We start from the raw sequence: 22764 nt of genomic DNA on the forward strand, positions 1-22764 counted from the left end.
CAAACTATCAAGTACTCTCTACTATCTAATTGGACTATCCAAAATACTGATGAGCTAAAATGTATGTCATCACTGTGACCTGTAACAAAAAGCAGTAATTCTGTAGTATAGGTATGCACAGCTCCTTTAAAAATGTAACTAATATTTTAAGATAAAAATCAGAAAATTAAACTGAAAAGATCCTAAAAAAGGGCAGAAAATAAAACAATCAAAACAATAATAAATATTATTAATATGAGTATTTAAAAGCTACTTAAGACAACAGGTGTAACAAAGATTTTCTTTAACAAAAAAACCCACATCTGAATAACTCAGAGACTGTTGAATCATGAACTGCTTTTGGGCGATGTTTTAAGGGCAGGAACTTAAGATAATTGTTATAATAACAGTGCTGTAAACATTTCCAACATGATGCTCTCCAAGAAACATACAAGTAGAGTTCCTGAAAAAATAACCTAACAACTGCTGGAGTGCATAGTGCTTACAAATATTTGCTTTGCATAGGAATCAAGTGTTGCTTACATAGGCACAGAAAAATTACAAACATGGTAATAAATTCACTGTTATTTTTTCAGACTAATGGCATTCAACCACCCTTACACATGAAAAAGAATTAGAGGGAAAAAGCACTTTTGAAGTTTACTTTCGTGTTTTGTAATATTGCGAACAGCTAATTCTTTTGCTTTCCTTAAACTAGATCATTCTGGGGTTTGTTTTTCTTCCCCTATTTGATTCTACTCTTATCACAGCAACAGGGTAAACTTTTAAGAACATGAAAGCATTGTTTCTAAAATGCACCATACCGACAGCAAAATCTAGATCCATATGTATTTCACAAACTGTATTATAGTTATTTTCAACTAGACACATTTCAAAATTCTCAATGTTGCTTAAAACAGACCAATGTTTTGTTTAAAGCACAGAGAAACAATAACAATGTCAGGTAAAAGTATTTATGCCCACAAAGTCAACAACACCCTTAAATTTATCCAATCCACTCTCTGAAAATATGAACTTGTTTCTTATTCAAATCCACCACAATACCAAGTTTGATGATGTCAAATGTGTGCTCTGTAGCATTTTTTAAATAACTTTTTTATTATTAACAAATTTTATGTCAAATCTTTATTTATAAATTATGCTGCAAATTTGTATGAACCATTTTGAATTCAGTATGTAAATTTCTGTGTAAGAAGCTCCACCTAATAGACACAGGGAAGAAAGAATAAAACTTGTCTTCTCAGCATGGATCCTGCCCCCAAAAAGTTTACAAGAGGTTTTGTATAAATAATTTAAAAGGCAACCAAACTCAACAAAAGATTCCTTATTGAAGAAGACACATCAAAATACAGCTTTTATGTTTTCTATCTCGAAGTGAGCTACAGTTATAACGTGTCCAGTGTGTGTAAAAGACACTTTGGCATTTGGCACATTTTATATCAAGCCCCTCTTTTGAAAATTATATTGGATAGGAAAAATGTAATGTGATACCAGCTTAACAAGAGTTTTGCACTTACCAGAATTATGGCAGTAGTCCATATACTGTGGAATTTGGATTGTAAAGGCTACCAAATCTGGAGCTAAGAGAGATTCCGGCTTTCTACTCTCATTGAGCCATTTACTGCTGTGCAAGTCTCTGGTGTCAGAAGGGCCTTGAATTAAAGGAATCAGCTTATCTTTTCCACCATCACCTAAAATAAAGATTAGACTCCTTACAGCTATTAATGTAACAAGATAAATTTTCAACACAGAAACATTCACTAGGTCAAAGAGAATAGCTATTAACATTGTAAGTGCAGAATTAAAATAGGAAACAGAAAGAACAATCTCATATAAACTATTAAACAACTTCCTGAATGTTATCTTGTAAATGTCTTCACATTCAGGAGGATTTCAAACAATAAATTCTCCTTAAAATAGTAATTTCCATCCCAACTTTATAAAATAGTATCTTTAAAAATCAGCATGGACACAATTTAGACTTCAATACACTATATTTTTAACGTTCTTGACATCAGCTGTCTTTATATATATAAAGAGATCACAGACATTGACCAGAAAAGTTCCTGCATACTCTTCAAGAAAAATTCTGTTAAAGAAATTTCAAAACTATCACAGAGCCCTCAAAAACTTCACAATCAAAATATATGCTTGTAGCACTAATGGAAAATGAGACCTTAGGAAATAAACAGAATATATCAAAATTATGCTACATATAACGCAAAATGCAACTATTCTGTGCAATACAAAAATGCAGTTATTCCAGTTTCTTTAATTCTTTTAGATTAACATTACTCTCAGCAGGGAAAAAAAAAACAAAACAACCAAACAACCAAAACCATAATCAATACCAAAAGACCTTTAATCTTTTATTCAGTGTAAAAATTGACGATACTGGGCCCAGACTAGATCATCCTGGCAGAATTAACAATTAAAAAACTCAAACCAGAATACAAAAACCCCTCTCTGATTCATAGGAACAATGAGTAAATTCTTGTTTCAGTAACTCTCCTTGTAAAAAGCAAGGCCAATTCTCCTATACAGGCAATAAAGTTTTACATGGTCCAGCTGCACATACCTGGGGCTTTGGCACAAATTTTTATTGATCCCACGGTCCCAGAGGCGCATTTGACCAATGATGTGCCGCAGTACTTCAATTCAACATTCTGGATTGAGCCCTCAAGAGTTGGCAGGGGATTCTTAGATTTCACACCTAATAAAAGAAAACTGCAAATGTACTAGCCTGTTGAATTTAAATATTTTTATATTCCTTCACCAAGGCATTTAAACTTAATTATACTTTAATTATCTACCTTAGATGTTCTTATAGCATTTTTGTTGTGATTCACAGTTTTTAAATGGAAGTGAGAGAATGCCATATATGGGCATTTTAATACAAACAGTTACACATAAAATATATAGAGATACTGTGAGAAAAACACAAGGCCACTTAGAAATTGGAATAAAAATATGTATATATATACATATACATTCACTTTTGTTTTCACTTTGTAAGTGCCACCTCTGCTATTCTCTTTCATGTTTTTATAGTGACCCTTTCATTTCAGGATCTTAGAATGACTTAAGTGTTTTCAGCTTGCATTTGGACAACAACATTTTACTCAGTAGCAACATAAAGCATTAAATCTGTGCAGCTGAACAGCACAAAAGGCCAGTGGCACACTTGCCATTTTTCAACAGAAACTGGAGTTCAAACCTTGCCTTAGGTCACAAGCGGAAACAAGTTTTGGTGGTCTTTCCTCAGCAGCCCCCATTTGTGCACACCACAAAACTACTGCACAGGTTGGAAGAAATCAGTGCTATTGGCAGTCACTTCTAAAGAGCTGCCTAGAACCGTGGAAGCAGCAGCAGGGGTTCTTACAAGTCAGGACTGAGATATGCTGGCAGAGATCAAGGGCAGCCCTCAAAACAGCCCCAGAGCATGGGTGGAGGAAGCCAGCCCTCCTATTCTGTACAGCACTGCCCATCAGAAAAAAACATACACATTTACTTGCAAATTACAAATAGTTTCAGCACCTGTAAGAAATATGAAAGGAAAAATTAACAGAAGTTACCGTTTTTTATGGGTTCTTTTCCCCTCATGCAGAAGTGACTTGGAATTTGTCCGTTAAAATTGGCAAGCAGCTTGTTACTTATGCAAATGTTAGTATAATTATGGAACTGTTTCCTTGCATATGTAACATAGAATGTGTTCCAAAATCCATAATTATGCAAGGAAAGTATTATGAAATATCAGGTTAAAAAAAAAAAAAATTTAAAAGCATTTATATGTATTTCAAGATAGTTACACACATTAAAAGGAACTTAATATATTGTCTACAGAGTGAACTCACTAGGTTTCTGCACAATCTCTCAAAGACTTAATGCAAAGAACAACCTCTAATATGTATTAACTAGTAAGGAAAAATTCCTAAAATGTGACAGGAAACACTAGATTTAGGATTAAGCCTGGTAACCGTGCTTAGTTCACTCTGCCTATTCCAGTTCCTAAACACTGAAATGTATTTGGTGGTCCATATAAAATCATTTGGTAAGCAGACTTCTTGATGTACTTCTTAAACATATTTATTTAAGTTTTGCTCTAGTAAGACATTAATTTCTGAATTAAAAGTACTTTCCAAGGTATGGAGGGAGAAGCATAATATAAAGGGACACATAAGCATACATTCTTATAAAAATTTAATCTGTCTTCAAGCTATACCCAGCCTTTTTCCTAATGTGTGATGCCGGAAGGCTTCAGGCTCAAAGAATGCTCACTGCAACCCATTTGTGTGCTTGTCACTACAATATCCCGTCAGTTCTTAGTCTGAAAGATCAGCTACCAGTTTTAGTCTCCTGAATACACCCCCATTCCCAGTCCTGCCTGGGGTAAGCCTCTTTTAAAGCTGAAAATCCCCTTTGATCTGAGGCACAGTATCAGACACAACACATGAATTTGTTAAAAGCAGATACAGTATTTGTAGGTATTTCCCAGTCTTGGCTCTGGCTCTTCAAACTTCCTATAAACTTGTGCAAATAAAGGCCATTATGTTGAGGAAAATACACACACACACACACATACACACAAACACACACATATATATAAAGAGAAGTAGAAAAAAAAAAAAAAATTTCCCTGTCTTCTGCCTATTCGAAAACAAAGATTATAAAATACTGCTAGTAGCAGCCAAGATTATGGTCAAAGCAAAACAAATCTGAGTTCATAATTTGACCCCCATCTTTCAAGTCTTCTCAAAACTGGTAGCTTCTTGCTATTTCCATCTTTCAGCAGCTCTTTTATCCCTCAAAATACAAGGTGTTATGTCCAATACATTTCTCTCACTTCACCATGGAAGATTAAGTACTTTTGAAACTAAATATTTTCATCATGGAGTCTCCTTTTACATGCATTGCCCTGGCCAACCTCTTTGCATTAGTTACATGTGTAACTTGAACTTTGTTTTAGTATCATATTTGAAAACAAGGAACCAAGTTTTACATGACCATGCTTCCTATTTGTTTCTGTTCACTCCTATTCCCTCACAAAATAACTTCTGGACTTGTTGAATTTCAGCATGATATGCAAGGTTATCAAAGACATTTGTTTCCTACAATTTTCATAAAATTGTGCGTATGTTTGTCCTTTTAGCTGACCAGTCAGCATATTCATGTCAGGAAAGCATCACTCAAACTCGCCAGTGCCCTGTGTTTCAGTCAGCCAGCAGTTAGGGCTCATGATGGGCAGCTAGGAAAGCTGAATGGCTTGGCCTTGCAGAAACCCACGAACCCTCAATACATAATCATACAATTAACAACCACATTTTAGTGCATACGAAGAAGTAACTGACAGCAGTAATAAGCTGTTTCTTTGGGGATTAACACTTTCTCAGTTATTTTCAATTTTTTGAAAATAGAACAGTATTAGGAGAACATAGCATAACCATGCCCCTCCTCTTCAAGGTTGTTTTGACATCAAATGGCAACATAATCCTACTCTTAATTTTAACATCTGATAAACACAGCACCCCACAGTAATCAAGAAAAATTTCCAAGAAAAAGCTGAGAGATACTCAGAAAACCAATTTATTAATGGTTATATAACCTACAACGAGGAATAAGGACTTTAGGAGGCCTAACAAGACTTTCATCACAAAGACAAAAATCACCTAAACCTAAGGTGATTCTCCCTGCCAAGTTACAAGTCTCTTTTTGAAATCACAGGAAATTTGAAAACTTCTAGTGAACCATCTAAAATGAACAGGTTTAATATAGGGAAGCAGCACATTTTCTTCAGTCTCTGAAAATTTTTTGAAATTATGAACCACTCCTCATAAACTTGTCAAACTGGAAAGCTACTCTACAGATAAGAATCCTTGTTTCTTATATATACCTATGACAATCTATAGTTTCCATCCCTGTAACTTTAGCTCTTCCTAAATAATCTCCTTTATTATCTCTTTCATGATGAGACTATCGCTGTAAAATCAAAGTCTCAACAGCTGTACAGATAGCTAAAGTGTTCCTTAAATATCTATTTCAGCAAACGAATGTTTAAGCGAGTGAAGACTGCGACTCCCTTCCCTCCTCTCTATGTTCATCTTTTTAGAGGCAGTGTCCTCTCAAAGGATTGACTGAGCAGGAAGATGTTAAAACTCCTAGATAAGAAATACTCCATGCCTCCAAATACCAACTCAAACTTAGTATGGAGAGAACCACTCCACTTAGTTAAGATACTGAACATGAATTCAAGGAGGAACCAGAGAAATCAAAGCTATCATTGCAAACATCAACATTACTCAAATTCAGTGACCTGGAAATGAAGCATGAGGAAGGCTTACTTCCAAAGTGCAAGACAGCAAAGCAAAATTTGTGCCACACTCACTCTTCTGGAATCATACTTTCAAAAGTCAGCACTGTCATTTACTTGACTTTGTTGCTCAGTGTAGTCAAAACTGGAGAGCAGAGTGATCATGCTTGTTTTCCAGTACACCTCAAATTCTTCAGTTCATTTAGTATTTTCATCAGGAGCATGGTAATGAGACTTTATGGAGATAGATACATATATCTGTCTCCACCAAATACAGCCTATGGCTGCTTCAGATAAAAATGACAATTTTATACCTGTGTTTTTTGTACTGGCAACATCTTGCCCATTGGAGAACTATTTGCAGTAACAATCAGGTGTTTCTTTCCCAAGATGTAACCATATTTATACTTGGTGATCAAGCATTATCTGTGTTAGTTGAATCAGACTATCACACACAGAATACAACACATCTTCAAACTCCTAAAAAGCTAGATTTTCCATACTGCAGAAACCTAAAGTAGGCAGAAAGATTTTCTGCCCTAAAAATCTACTACACCTTGACAATTTACACCTTGTGCACACTAACTCACTTTAACTCCAAGCCAATAGTGCCATTCTGATCTAGAAACACTCACAGAGGTATCACACTGTTGAGGAAGGTTCTCCCACACTTTATAGCAGGCATTCACATCCTCCCCCCAACTTTGATCATCATAGCTTTGTCTCTCTGCATGTATATAACCCACCCAACCATGCAGCCGGCCTGAGGTACCTGCATTCAGTGACATTCTATGTGCAAGCAGGAGGGAATTAAATTCCTAAAGGCAGGTCAGAGAAGTGACCTTTCTAGATCAGTCCAGGATTTATACTAACAAGCCTATTAATGCTGAGCAATCATTTAAGACCTGTTAATGAAGTTAACTAATTAGCGATTTTTACCAATGGCCTACACATCTTTCACCAATCCATTCATAATAAGGCAAATTTGCAATGATCAATGGAAAACCAAGAGACAAAATCTAAACTGTTAACAGAAAAGACAGGAAATCAGCAGAAGAGGTGTGTTACTGATTCTGAGGACAAGAGTCAGGACTGTGTGATACCAAATCCCTAAAATACAATAAATAATTCTTCAGAAAGATCATAAAGAACTACAAAATATGAAATAGGAAATTAATAAGGCATGACTAAAAATTCTAGAAGCAGCTCCACATGAACTCTCTCCATATTTAGGCTATGGCCTGAGATGGAAAATTTTCAATATTTAAAGCATTAAGTAGCAATAAACTATGGTTTGGCAATACAGTATAGTAGAAGACTGTCTTATACACGTCAAAATGATTTCAAACTCAGTAAAAAGATGAATCCATGAATAAGCAAGGAGCTATTAACCAAATGAAATAACATCCAGGCCTACGTCTTACTGGAATTAAGAAAAAATATCCAGTTATTTTCACAGAAACATATATTTAAGTTTTATATATCTAACAGAAAAACTAGTGATAATTAAAGCATAAGAGAAACCTGATTTCTTTCATGAGAGATATTCATTTGTATTCAGTCCCTGATTAAGAAGTGAGAATTTCTAAAAGTCTGTACTGAACTTTGTTACAAAGATAGCACTTCTGAGGAACTTGAAGCTAAAACCAACCAAACTTCATTCCTTCCTCCTTGCAGTACAAACATAACAGAAGCCACAAAGACCAGATCTAACTGGCATCAGTCCTACTTTTCATGTTCGAAGTATCAGGGAACATGACCTTTTGCATTCTTTGTTGCAGTAAAACAGCAGCAGCATAGGAACTTCAACATCTCTTTCAATTCCTGTGCTTCCTCACATACAACACCTAAAGAGAGAACACTTAGGGGTTTTTTCCTTCCTTTGATTTTGTGAGGTTTTGTTGCCTCAGTTTTTTTAAATCAGAAAAACAGAACAAAAGAGAGCTAGATTCTAAAATGTAGAAGCCATGTTATAAATTTATAAATACTTTCTCAGTTTTCTGTAGTAAAACTGAATCTTTGTGATGAAGCTCCCCAAACATCTTACTGTCTTCACGTTTCATCTGTCACCATAGTCCGCAGACCACATTTAGCAGCCCTCACATAGATGTACACAGGCTACTATTTTCTTTCTTCTTCAAAACAGTAATTCAAGCAGCTGATTTCATCGAGGTGTCAAGGGATGGGCCTATTTTATTATTTTTTTTAAATAACTGAACTTTATTTAGCATTACTGTTGCTATTCTGATTAGCATAATTATTTATTTTCTTGTATCTGTGACAGCTCTTGCTTCCATTTTCTTTTCAAACATGATACTCAAAGAGAAAGTAAGTGAATAGAAGTGTGAAAACAGTTATTGACAGACTGAAATATGCAACAAAATATTTATCAATGTATCTACCATTCTCTTCATCAGAACATAAGCTGCAAAACCCAGATGCACACACATGCACAACACAAAAATGAATCTCTTCATGTACTTCCAGTATGCTCGCGGGCAGGTTTCGGAACCAAGCACACAGCCAGTTATACAACGGTCTCCACCTTGGAGATCAGTATTAAAATCTCTGTAACTAACCACTATAATCCTTAAACTGCCTGTATAGTAATTAAGGCTTCTCCACTTCCAAAACACTAAACCAGATATAGCACCATCATTTAGTAATGGAGATTTACATATTGCAAAAAAATTTCCCAGCTTGCTAAAGAACAACAGTATTTCACCCACAAGGAGCAGGCAAGTCCCTGATGTTACACTCCCATTTTGAGACCTCACACAATGGCCTTCATACAGGTCTCATCTACCAATCCACAAACTTCTTGATTTTCCTAAAATATTGCTTCAAATGGAGAGGGAGGAGGAGGAGGAGGAAAACAGGACACAGACACACCAAACAAACAAAAACCACAAAAAACACACAAAGAAAAATAGCCGCAACGAGACCACAACAACTTTTCTGAAAATACATCAGAGCTGGGAAATGGTTGAAAACTCCCTCTACCCACCACACTAAAGCCAGCCAGCAACCATTCTCGGGGCAGGGTACGCATACAATCCATGCATAGTCTGACTACTGCTCTTTCTGATCCGAGTAGCCAACATTCAGAGAAGGAATACCACCTTCCACCTTAAAAATACACAGTTTTGCAAATATTTCTAAAACCTTACTGTGAAAATTGTAGGTTTGGACAACTTATTATTGGTAACACTCAGGCTATTTAGGCATCCCAATTATAAGCATTCCTAATTGAAGCTATTATTTTAGATCTGACAACATGATACTGGTCAGGACACAGGATTAAACTGGCTTTAGTGGCACTGTTCCTGTTCTTGAAAACAGAGGTTCATAAAGAAGAAAAAGATTTGATTTTCCTTTCTTCATAATTCAAGAGCTGCATTTTGGATACTGCAATATCATTTGAGACAAATCATAGAAGCCCAAGTTAATGCATTAAAATAATTTTTGTCTTCCAAGAAAACATAGAAAAAAACATCAGAATCTGAATTTCTAACTCAAAAATCATGGCCTATCAATCCTTCTGTTATACATTGTCAGGAGACAGATGCTTGAAGTGACATGCTGGAATGTGCGGAATGCTTCCACAATACAGATAAATAAGAACTTGAGAAACTTTTACCATAAAGTGTTTGAAACAAGATCCTGAAAAAGACAGACAGATAGAAGAGGAAAAAGCTTACAATTTCCACCCCTAGTAATACACCCTTTGGTTGGAGACATGCACTCACAATTGGTTGCTTCCATCTTAGTTGTAGAAGTCTTCTATCCCTTTCAAATATAGTACTTTTGCTGTATCTGAGGATAAGTTCAACAGCTCATGAAAAAAGTCAAAACATAAAGTATATTAAAACACTATTTCTCATTAATATATGGTAAGAAAATCACAAAAAAGCATGAGCTGCATTTTCTGTCCTGAGATTCTATAAAGTCTAGTTTAAGTTCAATCCAGTACCAGTTCAAACGCCTTATATTCAAATATGCTGAGAATAAGTTGCAATACATTGTAGCCTCTGGAAAACAGGCTGCATTTTACAACTCTCTTAGTAAAATGCTGTGTAGCAATTAGAGAAAATAGACATCTACAGCTTTCTAGGACAGCAAAATGTAGGATGAAAGAATAAAGTCTTAGAGGAACCACAGGTCATCTCAAATCTCATCACCTTCCGTTTCAACTGTGAAGCTCGTTTTTTAAAGATACATCTATTTAAATATGCTATTTGGCAACTATGAAACTAACAAAGCCTGGTTTCCTGCAAGTTTGTATTCCTTAGAAGTTAAAAAGCTTCATTCAGCAGAGCAGATGCAAACCTTATAGTGCTATGTAACATACCTACTATGAAGGAGAAAAGAAATGCCAGATCTCATCCACACGATTATGAGCTTCCCTGTAACACACGTAACACCTGATCACCTGCTTGCTGTCAAACAGAGTATCTAGTGACTGAAATCTCTCACAAGGTTAATTTGAGATAATTGCATTTAGGACAAAACCCATAAAAAAGTCAACAAATTGAGGATTTTAGAGGATGGACATAGTCACTCCTTAGAAGAAACTGCAAAGGTTTATAAAAATTCAAAAGAAGGGCAGATGTGTTCAGTAACAGTATTACCAAAAATAATAAAGATCCTCTAAGGTATAATCAGCAATTTTATTTCCTGAGTTGCTGAGGATGGTGGGGGAAGCAAAAGAGAACACTAACATCTTTCACTTGGGGGGCGAAGAAAGTCAGCAGTCACATGGTTAAAAGACAGACAGCAGAGGTTGCTGCTGGGGATGCTGACAGTAAAGGAGCAGGAAATGCGAGGAAGACTAAAGCAGACAAGGTGGGCAAGTAAAACATGATACAGATTACACAGAAAACTTAAAACACAGTAAACCAGTATTATCTTGAACAGTCTACCCACAGTTTTCTTTCTCAGGCCATATATGCTGTTTTAAGGACGAGAAAAGATCTGAAGCTACCCCTCCACCCAGAGTTTTCCACATGCATAGACAACAAGATTTCACTTTCTTTAAAGATAAGTTTTCTTTCCACCTGGAGTATCATTCTTAATCACAGTTTTCTATATTTCGTTGCATTTTTTTTATAGTGCTGTGCTCCTCCCAGCGATTTAAATATACATTGTTTAGGATATAAATTTAAAAACACAATGCTCTAATTTTAACAAAAATGTTTATGTATTTTTTAAAATATTCTACTGAACTACTCAGGACTTCAAGAGAAACAGTACATTTAGTGTCTGGAATGGCAGTTTCTTACACTAGGAGGATATTAACCTTTAATCTTTGAAATCATTAAAGAAATGTTTGTAGAAATATTTTTAGCCTCTTTATCTGGTCAAAGTACTGGAAGTTAAGTCGTGTCTGTACAAACCAATCATTTCACCAGCAGTTTTATATTTCTTTAAAGCCTCATATAAAAAGCACCTGCTTAAAGTGAGTAATGGAGTTTTATATTCATTGCACTTAGGAACAGCGTATGTAACCTATTCCGTTTTCCTCCCTTGTGGAATATATTTCAGCTTATATTGCACAGCACATTACCGATGTGTATAAAGACTCTCTGATCAGCAATTTGGACTGCAGACAGCAACCTGCATGAGTACACTTTTTTCCCCCTCCTTAAATACAGTATCCACTTGATTCACCGATGCAAATTAAAACCATCCTTTAAAGATGATGATCTCACCTTCACAGTGAATACATGAAGCCCATACATACTAACGCCATAACAACGTCAGGCTACAACCTACAGCATATACCCTGCATAACCAACACACACACTGTCAGCATTATGAAAAAAAGATATTATCTTCCCTGGCCAAAGTATCTAAAAATCTCCATTAGCAGAATTCATTTTTGAAGGATTGAGAAATCTTCCCGTCTATTAGCACATAAGAAAGAAAATCTAAATCCAAATTAATAATAACACAATTCAATCTCAGAAGCAGCATTTTGTCAAAAAAAAAAAAACATGAAAAAGGATACTTCTGTATATATAGCTTATAAAAGCACATGCTTGTGACTTACGTCCTTGTAGTTGAGAAACTTAAGGAATTCTTCCACTCGCCCTCAAGCATAAGGTTTCCCTGAAGAATTCTTTAGTATGGTATTTTGATAAAAGTAGATACTTGCAATTGCCTAACAGTAGTGTTCTTCAATTATGCCAATATTCATAATGGACTTGAGTACATAATTTAGGCATGACCACATAATGAAAAATATATTATTTTTAAGTAAGCTCCTGTTTTCCATTTAAAAAACAACAGTGAATTTGGACAAGTCAATTTAAATAATTTTGCAAACACTTCTGCGTGATTAATGAGTCATATAATTGTATTCATGAATTCATTGTAATACTTATTACTACATTACACTAAGAAAGTCCATCAATTTCAATGTATCTCAAGCAGTGTCTTTAATAGACTGGTTTATCCTCTACACACAAAATCATACCTTCACAAAACCAGCTGCTACCTTAAACAGTTACTCTTTGCATCTTTTTTTCACGCACATATCTCTATCTTGTTAAGTTTTAAATAACATGGAAAATACATCTGCCAACCCAACTTAAACTAAGCATAGAATTACCTGTCAATATTATTGCACGTAAGTACTTACTCACTGAACTAAACAGGAAGAAAGGGTTCGAGCCCCATGAACATTAGCTTGATTAGTACCTCATGGAACGCTGCAGAAGAAGTTTTGAGGTCAAGGCAAGTTTACAGACCCCATGAGAAGTGGAAGGAAGAGATATTTTACAGCCACACATTTGAAGAAGTAATATCTGTGATTGGAGAAGTACATGTTTTATAACTTACTATAATTAGGTTAGCACTACAGCAAGCTTGTTTGCTACAAATTTTAACTCCAATATACTTAGTACAGTAAATCTTGGTAAATCTACTGACTATTGAAACATCTGAGGAACAGAGGACTTCAAAGTTAAAATGAAATCCTGATAAATCTTCACAGTGTCTCAGAATGATACCAAAGGGAGAATTTGAAAAGAAGAAAAAAGAAAAGAAGAAGAAAAAAAAAAGTCTGCTTTTTAACACAGAGGAGCATTACAATGAACTTACTCTTTTTTCAATGTTGTTTCTTTTGCCAATTAGACATCCTTACCATAATTTCAAATATGTACTGAATGTCCTTATAAGTATTATAGCTTGGCTTAGTTCATAAAAGGAGGCCTATATGAATGCCAGTTGTACGCTTTTCAACAGAAGGATGTAAACTTATTTAGCAATCTGTTTTTCTCTTTCATCTTATCTCTAGTTTCTGTGTAGATTTATAATGCTCATTGTTTCCAATTTTAACAAATCACCTAATGGCAGAAAGGAAAATATGTTAACCTTGGAATTATTTGCAGTTGTAGAAATCCCTTTTGTCTGGCTCATGCAAGGCCTGCAATCTGTTTTAAACACAGATTGTCTGTCTTTTGTCTGACAGCCACCAAGCTGCACAAATTACTTTCTGCCTGTTCACCTGTTTGCAGCTGTGTCTGTAAGCTAAGGATTCTGTAGTTTGACTGGAGCAGCCACTCCAGGATTGATGACATGTGCTGCTGATAAACTGAGCAATTTGAAGAAATTACTGGGTAAACTTATTGAAAGACATCTGTGCATGAGCTGAGAACTAGAAGCCTTCAATTGTGTGTTTGCAACCTGCAGTGGCGGCAATCTGTTTGAAGTGATATCCCTCTATAAGACAGCTGGCCCTGACACAAAATAACTAAACCATCTTTGCAACATATTTCCCCACACGCCAATAGAATTCTGCTTTTTCAGTCTTAAATACACTTCCTAAATAGAGGATACAACAACAATTAGGACTTCCTATACTCATCTAGCAGAAGTAACTTCTTTTGAAGTGTTTCCATTTTTCACTGAGATTGGGCATTTTGTACTGTTTCTCGGCCTCCTCTGCTATGCAGACTGGTTCTCAGCAGTTAATGGTAGTTTGAGCATCCCACAGGCACTCTCACTCCATTACGTTAGACACAGAGTCACGTCTAATCTAAATATTGGGAATTCAGCTCAACTCTTCCTTCCATTTGCAGCACATCTTCAGCTAACTAATTTTAACGCCTGAACTTCTGCGCTAAAATTCAGTAAGCACGAAAGTTTATTTCCAAACCTTGTAAACCTGGATAACGTTTGAGCTTCTGGGGGATATTTGCAGATGTTAATTTTAAGCTCAGAAAGTCCATGACTGCTATCTCAGGGTGAGCCTGTCCATGCACATGTGTGTATGTATGAAATTCTTTTGGTTTAAAAAAGCTCCACCAGACAGGGGAGCTGTGTGTGATGGCTAGTCATTTCTAAGCTGTACAATTACATTTAGCAAAATAAATTCCTAAATCCTTTGGGACACATTCTATGCTGATATACTTCAATGTTGCTCCCATTTCCTTTGTTCTTACACAGTTAGCATAAATGTGTTTCAAGTACACACTGTGACACAGTAAGCCAAAGCAGATTTCTACACATCTTCAAATGTTTTAGTAGCCCAAGGAAAAAAAAACAACCAAACAAAAAAAAATTAAAAAAATAGTAATGATTTAAAAAAAGTAATTGAAAAGAAAGCATCTTAAACCTAAAAATGTAACTGCTGAAGGAATTTTCAAAGCCTGCAGTCAGAAGCACAGAAACTGTTCACTTTCATATCTGCACATTAACCCCTTCTTCCCCAAGTCTTCCTTTTATACTTTTAAAAAGCATGAAGCATGCAGTGCTTAAGTATATGAAGTGAATAATGAAAACAAACTATTCATTTCACCTTGTTTTCTTTGCAACTAGTTGATACTAAAAGTCAAGGTAGTGATTGAAATGATCAAACAAGGCATATCTGTGCTATTTGTTATTTTTAGCAAATGAAATTAGTGCTTCCATTTTAACTTGTCTTTGAAAGCAAATATTACTTTTAAAAGTATCTTCACAAATAAGATCTACTAACAATTTTCAGAATATGTATTAAATTTGATGAGAAGTTATCACTGCACTTAAACACATTTGAAAACAGAAAAGCAAAGATTAAGTAGCTATATAAACTGGGCTTTCACATTTCAGAACCCATAAACTGGATTCAATACAGAGCTGAAGTGACTTGGAAAAAAAGAATATATAGTACAGTGTATATGCATACAATAAATCAAGCCCTGATTATGTGCAGCTAATAACTATACATCACTAATAATAAAACCCTTAAGATACTGTGCTTTAGCAGATATCTAAGTAAATAAAGTACGTTTTTCTCTTTACCTTCTATGTGTATTGTGAGTCAGAGCATTTTTAACATCAGCTTTTATTTTAAAAGAGCGAAGTCGTGAGAACATTCTTATGTACCACTTCATAACTCTGACACCAAGTATGTATAAAAAGATTAGCCTTTATTTGGTATAAAATCAGTTGGCAGTTTTACATCTGTGCAATGCAACATAAATACCCCAGCTGGCATCTCAAGCTCACACACATATGGACTTCAAAACAGAAACTTCCTTATTTGCAGCACTGCCAGGGTAATTTTGTATACTCTGCATACTACAGCTATTTGTCAGGCCTCTGCAGGTGTGCACTGCACATAAACACACAGCTGTAGTCTAGCAAGCCAAGTGTTCCATCAAACACATAAAGGGAGACCTCAGCAGCTGGATTAGTCATCCCTGCAACAGGTCCAGGGAGAACAATATGGGTTAGTATTTTTGGAAAAGCGTGGATGGTAAATTTATGATTATGCTGGACTTACCAAATAACTGCTGGATTGTGTCATTTTTATGCAACGTCTACTTATTAAAGTTTTTGTTAGAATGGCTGGAACAGACTGAATGTTTTTTAGTTTTTAATATAAACAATAAGGTAGTTTATGTATAAAATAGTTTATTAAGTGCAAAATGTTAAAAGGTTTTTATGCTAGTGGTTGGTTTTTGACAGATGTTACTATTATTTGCATTGGCTTTAACAGACAAATCACTGGAATCAATTATAGTTAGTGTATCATAAAGTTTCTTATTAGCTATATATTATACTTTGTCACATTTACTATAATTACATAGCATTTTTCTATCTCTATGTTTTTTGCTCTAACTGCTTAGATCACAGGTGAGCTCCTAAAAACACTTGATTAAAAAGTGCAGAATAAACACTTTACTGTAACTGGCTTGCTTGCTTGCAAACACAACAAAAGTTACTCTTTCTCAGAACTGTTTGGAAGACACCAGCATCCACAGAATTTCATGGTGGTCATACAGATGTTAAAAGTATTTTAATCAACCAGAAAAAACAGTAAGCCTAATTTTATGCAAGTTTCCTTTAAGAGACTTCATATGTCAAAAGCAACTATGAAATAAATCAATGAGAAAATGAATAAACCTTTTTAAACAATTTGCTACATATTTATCCAGATTGTTAGTGTATGGCATGTATTTTTAAATTTAAAAATTGTCTCAGAAAATATAAGAAACTATGAACACTATCAGGAAAAATCCTACATACATTTCATCCATTAAACTTTGGGTTAAAATACCGTGCAAGCATATGTGTTTGCTTCTCCATGGTGTTTGTTTAGAATCACAAAAATTTACCAGATCTTACCCACAGCTTTCTTCTCTGAAAACCATATATTTACACATTCATAATAGCTCTTTCAGATTTCACGTGCTGGGAGGAAGATGTCATTTCAACACATCGGTAGGGTGGACGTCCACCGGCACTGAGAATGTTACCACATTTTTCCTTGTGTACAGCAGTATTAGGCAGCACCTGGACACACTGTGAGCAGGAATCCATCCCAACTGCCTTTCTTCATTAAGTTATAATTGCATAATTCCAAGAAAGAAGGGATTCCTAAAGGTCGCTTTCTTAAACATGACCTAAGAATATTTCATGACCATGTATTTGTCCTCCACGAGAAATATCACTATTGGTGTCTCAGTAGTGTACATGAGGGCTGTGTTAACACTACAGTAATGTAAGATCTAATTATTAAAATTACTGATAGATAACTAACAATCACATAAAGATTTCATCATGTGACATAAAGGCAGCTGTTCTTTGAAGCCCAACAGGTTGTAGTAAATGCTGAAAAGGCACACGTGGCACCAAAGACAGAGATGATTGATACTCAGACATACTCAATATTAGAGCCACTAAAACATGGCTTAACAAAATTATAAAGAAACACTTCAAAACAAAAAAAAATGGATATTTAGTCTACAGGGAAAACAGAAATGGCACAATTAATTATTCCTTTTATGCTACCAAATCTATCTTTCTGTATCAAAACAGAAAGATCTGTAATTTCAGGGATACATATTTTGCACCCATCTTGGATCTACAGCTTGCAAAAGAAGGCATCCACAAAGCTTCAACCATGGAATTACTCTTTTCCATGTAACCACATTCCAGTACAACTAAATCAAGCCATAGACCATCTCCTAAGTCTAAACAGCTCAGGCAAGGGAGTACTTTCAATGAAAGGTCCTTTCCAGGGAGAAAAAAAAAACAAAAAAACCTTGAGATAACTGATAGGGAACTGCAGTTTTTACTCTAATGATGAAAGATATGTATCTGTCCAGCTAAATGGGCAGGGATTAGTGCATTTTTTTTTGCCTAGACAAATCAAACAGTATTCAGAATTTCTCCACAATCAAGTCATCTACACTTTTGTTTTCTTTTAATTTAAAAATCAAACTTGACAATTTGTCCACCATAGTGGGCAGGGATTTTAGGCACAGTTATATTCTATGTACCTTAATCAGTTCCTGCCTAAGACTGTATCAAACCCTTCTAGAATAAATCAAAACTGCTGCAGATAGCATTAAATTCTTTTTATCAAATTAATAAAAGTGCATATAAGACGCCCACCTGAGAAGTACTCAAGAATACTGATGAAAAAGAGCACTGATGAATAAGAGGATTTCATGGCTTGAAAATTATTTAAACTAATTTTTATTAAGATAATTACTTAAAATACTTAAGACATTCCTGCACAATGTAGGCCGGCAAACCTTGAGAATTTTGTAAGGTATATACATCTTGCCTACTGCTGGAAAGCTACAAGCTCTTGCTGGAACAACAAAAAATGGCTGGCTGTTAAGTTCATCCATTCATACAATGCATTAAAGAAGAAAATTCATAAACAATTACTGGAAGGGTGCAGTGGTTTCCTAAATTAAAGTTTGAGTCTCAGCAGTGACTTTCAAGTTTTAGAATACACCATCACTACCACCGATGTTCTGTAAGAAACCAAAGAAAGTTATGGCCCTGTTCAAAGTGCATACCAACTGAAAAAGGGTCTTGATCGAGGTGGGACAGGCAGAGATACAGTCCATTTATACAAATGGATATAAACGCAAGAGTAGCAAAAAAGATTTCGGAGCAGAAAAATGGAAGGGAAAACTGCAACATATTCTGTAATTTTAGTCTTTACTGCAGTTATATCTTAACCTGGTAAACATTAAAATTAAAATGCCACCTAACATCTTAAAGTGCTTGAGAAATACATATTGATTGCATCTCCACAACATTTTAAAAACCTGATAAAACCTAAATTGAACTTCCTATATTGAGAATACACTGTCACCCAAACAGCTGAAGCAACATTATCAAACTGTAACCAATTCCAGACCCTTTAGGCACCACACAAACCATGTTTACTTCTCTCTCCATTCCTACCTCCACTTTTTTCCCATTTTTCTTAAAATACAAGCTATTTTATAGGGTGACTGTAATATGATACTATGATCATTGCTGATTGCAGTTAGAAACAGGCCCTTCTAATCCAGCTGCTCTCCACTTCAACAAATGCCATTTAAAAGCTACTTCATAAAAATATTATTGCTTCATACTTAAAAGACATTAAGCCAAGATTTTGGAAATTCCATTCACTTGATTATATCAGCAAGTGCACTATATGCTAGATTTATCATTAAAGCAAAATCCATGAGAACTGTTTTCCAGACTTCACTTAATGCTCTTATGACACATTTGGCCAATGAAAAGGGATGAAAAACAGTAGTGCTTTGAAGCAATAGCCAGTAAATGCTGCTGTGGTTTACCAAGAGTGGGATACGCAACATATTAGACCACAGTTAATGACATTAAACCATTTCTTACGGGTTTTTTAAAATATGTCCTGTATTACTTGCTTGGAAACTACACAACTGCTTCGCCTTTGAGACTTCACTTTTTTCTGTGGTAAATTGTATCTCTTACATCTACTGGTAATTAAATCAGTAAGCAACTACCACTGGTTTGTATTTTATAATACTATTTAAGGCAAAATAATAAATAAATAGCATGTTCTTTTCTGTTTCCACATAAAATGAAATTCTAACTTTATGTTCCTTATTCAAAAGATCCGGGGAAAAGATTACTGTGAGGAAAACAGGATAATGTATTTGCATACTACCTACTTGCATAAGATGCTCATTGATAAGTAGTTTCTTTCCACAATATGCCCATGAAATCTGTGCTTAATGTAATGCTTTCTTTACACAGTTTTACAGAAAAAAATCTCCTGGCATATATTTTGATGCAGTAGATTTTTAAAGCCTTAACTGTAGTCTTTATGTACAAGCTCTTCAACACAACAATGAAGAGGCTTATTTACCAAAATAAAACTATTTTTCCTCTCTCTTCTGAAGTTTTGAAGAACAAACAGATAATTAATCTTCAAAACCCATTTGCTTCTCTAGCATTTTTAAGTATTTAAATACTAATTATAAATCTGTGGTTAAATCCTAGCTAAATTAAATCCTTAAAGAGGACTAAATGTCTCCATTATATAACAATACATTGTATATTCTTCGATGTAAATCAACAGATCTGTGAAAACACAGGGGAGCTTCCTCTCAGAATTTAAGACAGAGAGCTCACAGGTGAGAATTAATTTCTTCCTAGCAGTCCAACCTGTTGCTGTCCCAAGTTAAGAACTCAATTCTCGTAAATCCTTCAAGTTTTTCAAATGAAGTTTTTCACGCACTGTATTGTAACACGTTCATTTATGACTAACCTATGTTAACTAATAAACTTTTACAATTACCATAATCAGTTAACAGTAAACTGTTCAGGTCATTTTTACATAGCTTCACTGTAAGAAGACACTACTATTCTTCCCCAGGGACTATGAAACCACAGTTTTGCTAGATATAGTCATCAGCAGAGTGAGAAGATTCATATGCGAGAGATTAGTCATGAAATTAGTCAAAAAAAATATGTAACAGGAAAGGCAAATGGCAACAGCCCTTCTAGTACCTGAAAACAGAAGAGCTACTGTCTTCTGTTTGCTACTTAGAAACTTAATATTTGGAAAAAACACTGATATAAAAATTGGAACTTCTTTTTTTTTGAGGGGTGAAGGGGAGAAAGAAGGAAATAAGAAGATACAGGACCCTACAATTGTAACAGAACATATTTTCAGACAAATCACTTTCCAGATAAAAACATTAAAAAGTCAACAGTGGTGTTCTCAGTACGACTTTCAATATTGAGACTATAACTTCTGGATATATTAAGTCTCCTAAAGAAAAATAAAATTAGACAATTATTGTGCTTAACAGAAAACTGTCCTTATTAGCAGAAGTGTTGAATAACATGGTTTTTAACACAAGTTACACTGCACACCAAAGTGGCAGTGAAGCTCAGATCACATACCCTCATTTCCATGATCATTTTCATATGTCTAGAATGCATTAAATACAGTACCATCTTAAAAATGAAAGGCAGACATTCCTTTGGAAATTAATTCAATATTTAGCATGTCACACTCAGAAAAAACCTCCTCCTCTCATAATGCAGAAAAATTGGAACATAATAAACAACTAAAAAGATCTTTATTATTTCATTTGCCTTATTTTTGTCCTACATGCACAAGCATACACTGAAGCTGTGGAAAGATGGCATTCATGTCTAGAATCCTGTATTCTAACAACATAAGCCATAAGTCCTTCTCTGAAAAGAAACATATACAGATCCTAAAAACATAATAAAATAAAAATCAACATGGAAACTTCTTTACCATGAATTTCCACATACCTCACATTAACTACTCCTGCTGACAGACTTTGATCTCAACAGTCTCCAGTCACTTTCAAGAAAGAAACACACACATCAGAGAACATTTCTTCTTACCAGATTCTTTCCCCACAAACAAAAATTTAAACCTACATTTAATGTATATACATATCTTGAATCCATACTTGGTAGCGTTGCAAAAGTCAGAGCTAAGGGGTCCATGCAAGAATGCTAATTAGGAATTGCTGTGAATATTGCTTTTCTTTATGCTGACTTTTGAAGGGAACCAAATTGCTCCAGATACAGTCTGTATCTGGGTTATCCATTCTCGATTCTCATGTTAACTTCAACTCTGAGGGCACTTGCATATGGAACAAAACTAAAATTACCTAGTCTGCAGCAGCAGTATTCTTGCTCATTTATAATTATTATTTCCAGAGCAAACCCATGGTTCTTTTCACCATGGTAAACTGAGATCAACTATTATGCCCTTCACTGTGAAGAAATTGATTATTTTTTTCTGGATAAACAGGGTATCTTGTGAAAAGTCACCAAAGAATTAGTAAGAGGCAAGTAGACCTGTGTGACATTCTCCCTGAAGATCATACAACAAGATATGTTAAATTAACTTGCACTGTATTTCCGGACTTCTCCTTATGATACTACAACAAATACAGAAGTTTCACACATGGGAACTGAAATTAATTTCACAGTTCTATAAAGCCCCTACTCAGCAAATGGATAATAAACTACAATAATGAAACTTTTCAAGTTACATCCATGCTTTGAAGAACATGTATAGATGTGGAGGAGCAAGGGATAAGTTCAGCTATATGACAGAATAAATAAAATATCCTGATGTCATGCTTCTCCATGTACAATGTGCTAACTACTTCTTGTAGTGGTTACACAACATATCAGAGTGTAGTTCCAAGACTTCAGACAATGTCAATAAATACAGGAACAAAATTTTTTTCAACATACTGACCAGAAAGCATAATTAATAATCAAGACATATGGTTCAAATTAATTCCCAGAGGAAACAGTTCACTAATAACCTTTTCACAGAGTACACAGAATACAAGCAATTTGTAGACCAGCTACATGAAATGGCAACTGATGTTAAACCCACAAACTTTCAATAGGTTTCAGCCTATCATGGGGAACTATACATCTGTCAATACATTCACAAGTGGAAAGATAGGGGTTGCTATCTTGCTAACCCGAAGTATTTCACTGCAGTGGGAGACAATACACTAAAAATACATCATGCAAAAGGCATAAACTATTTACAACAGGAAACCAAGGAAAGAAGGACAGTGTTAACATGATTTATGAAAGTCAATTTGCCCCGTAACAGTGACCCAAATAAAATAAAATAGTAAATATTTCTAACACTGGTGACAAAGCTAAAATAGACC

The 22764-nt window shown here is 35.0% G+C and overlaps 1 protein-coding gene across 8 annotated transcripts in view; it reads right to left on the minus strand.

Moving 5' to 3' along the window:
• Positions 1-22764, minus strand: part of VPS13B (vacuolar protein sorting 13 homolog B) — a 439567-nt gene that overhangs the window by 305250 nt on the left and 111553 nt on the right. For all 8 annotated transcript variants that reach the window (XM_062627313.1, XM_062627314.1, XM_062627315.1 and 5 more), the window contains 2 exons: positions 2579-2713; positions 1518-1691 (listed from right to left, as the gene is read on the minus strand). In XM_062627313.1, the coding sequence (XP_062483297.1) occupies positions 1518-1691; positions 2579-2713 (309 nt within the window). The remainder of the gene's footprint in view (positions 1-1517; positions 1692-2578; positions 2714-22764) is intronic.

This window comes from Pezoporus occidentalis, unplaced genomic scaffold (assembly GCF_034315485.1).
Source record: "Pezoporus occidentalis ecotype Australia unplaced genomic scaffold, CSIRO_AGI_Poc_V1 ctg3, whole genome shotgun sequence".
In the NCBI taxonomy this organism is placed as follows: domain Eukaryota; kingdom Metazoa; phylum Chordata; class Aves; order Psittaciformes; family Psittacidae; genus Pezoporus; species Pezoporus occidentalis.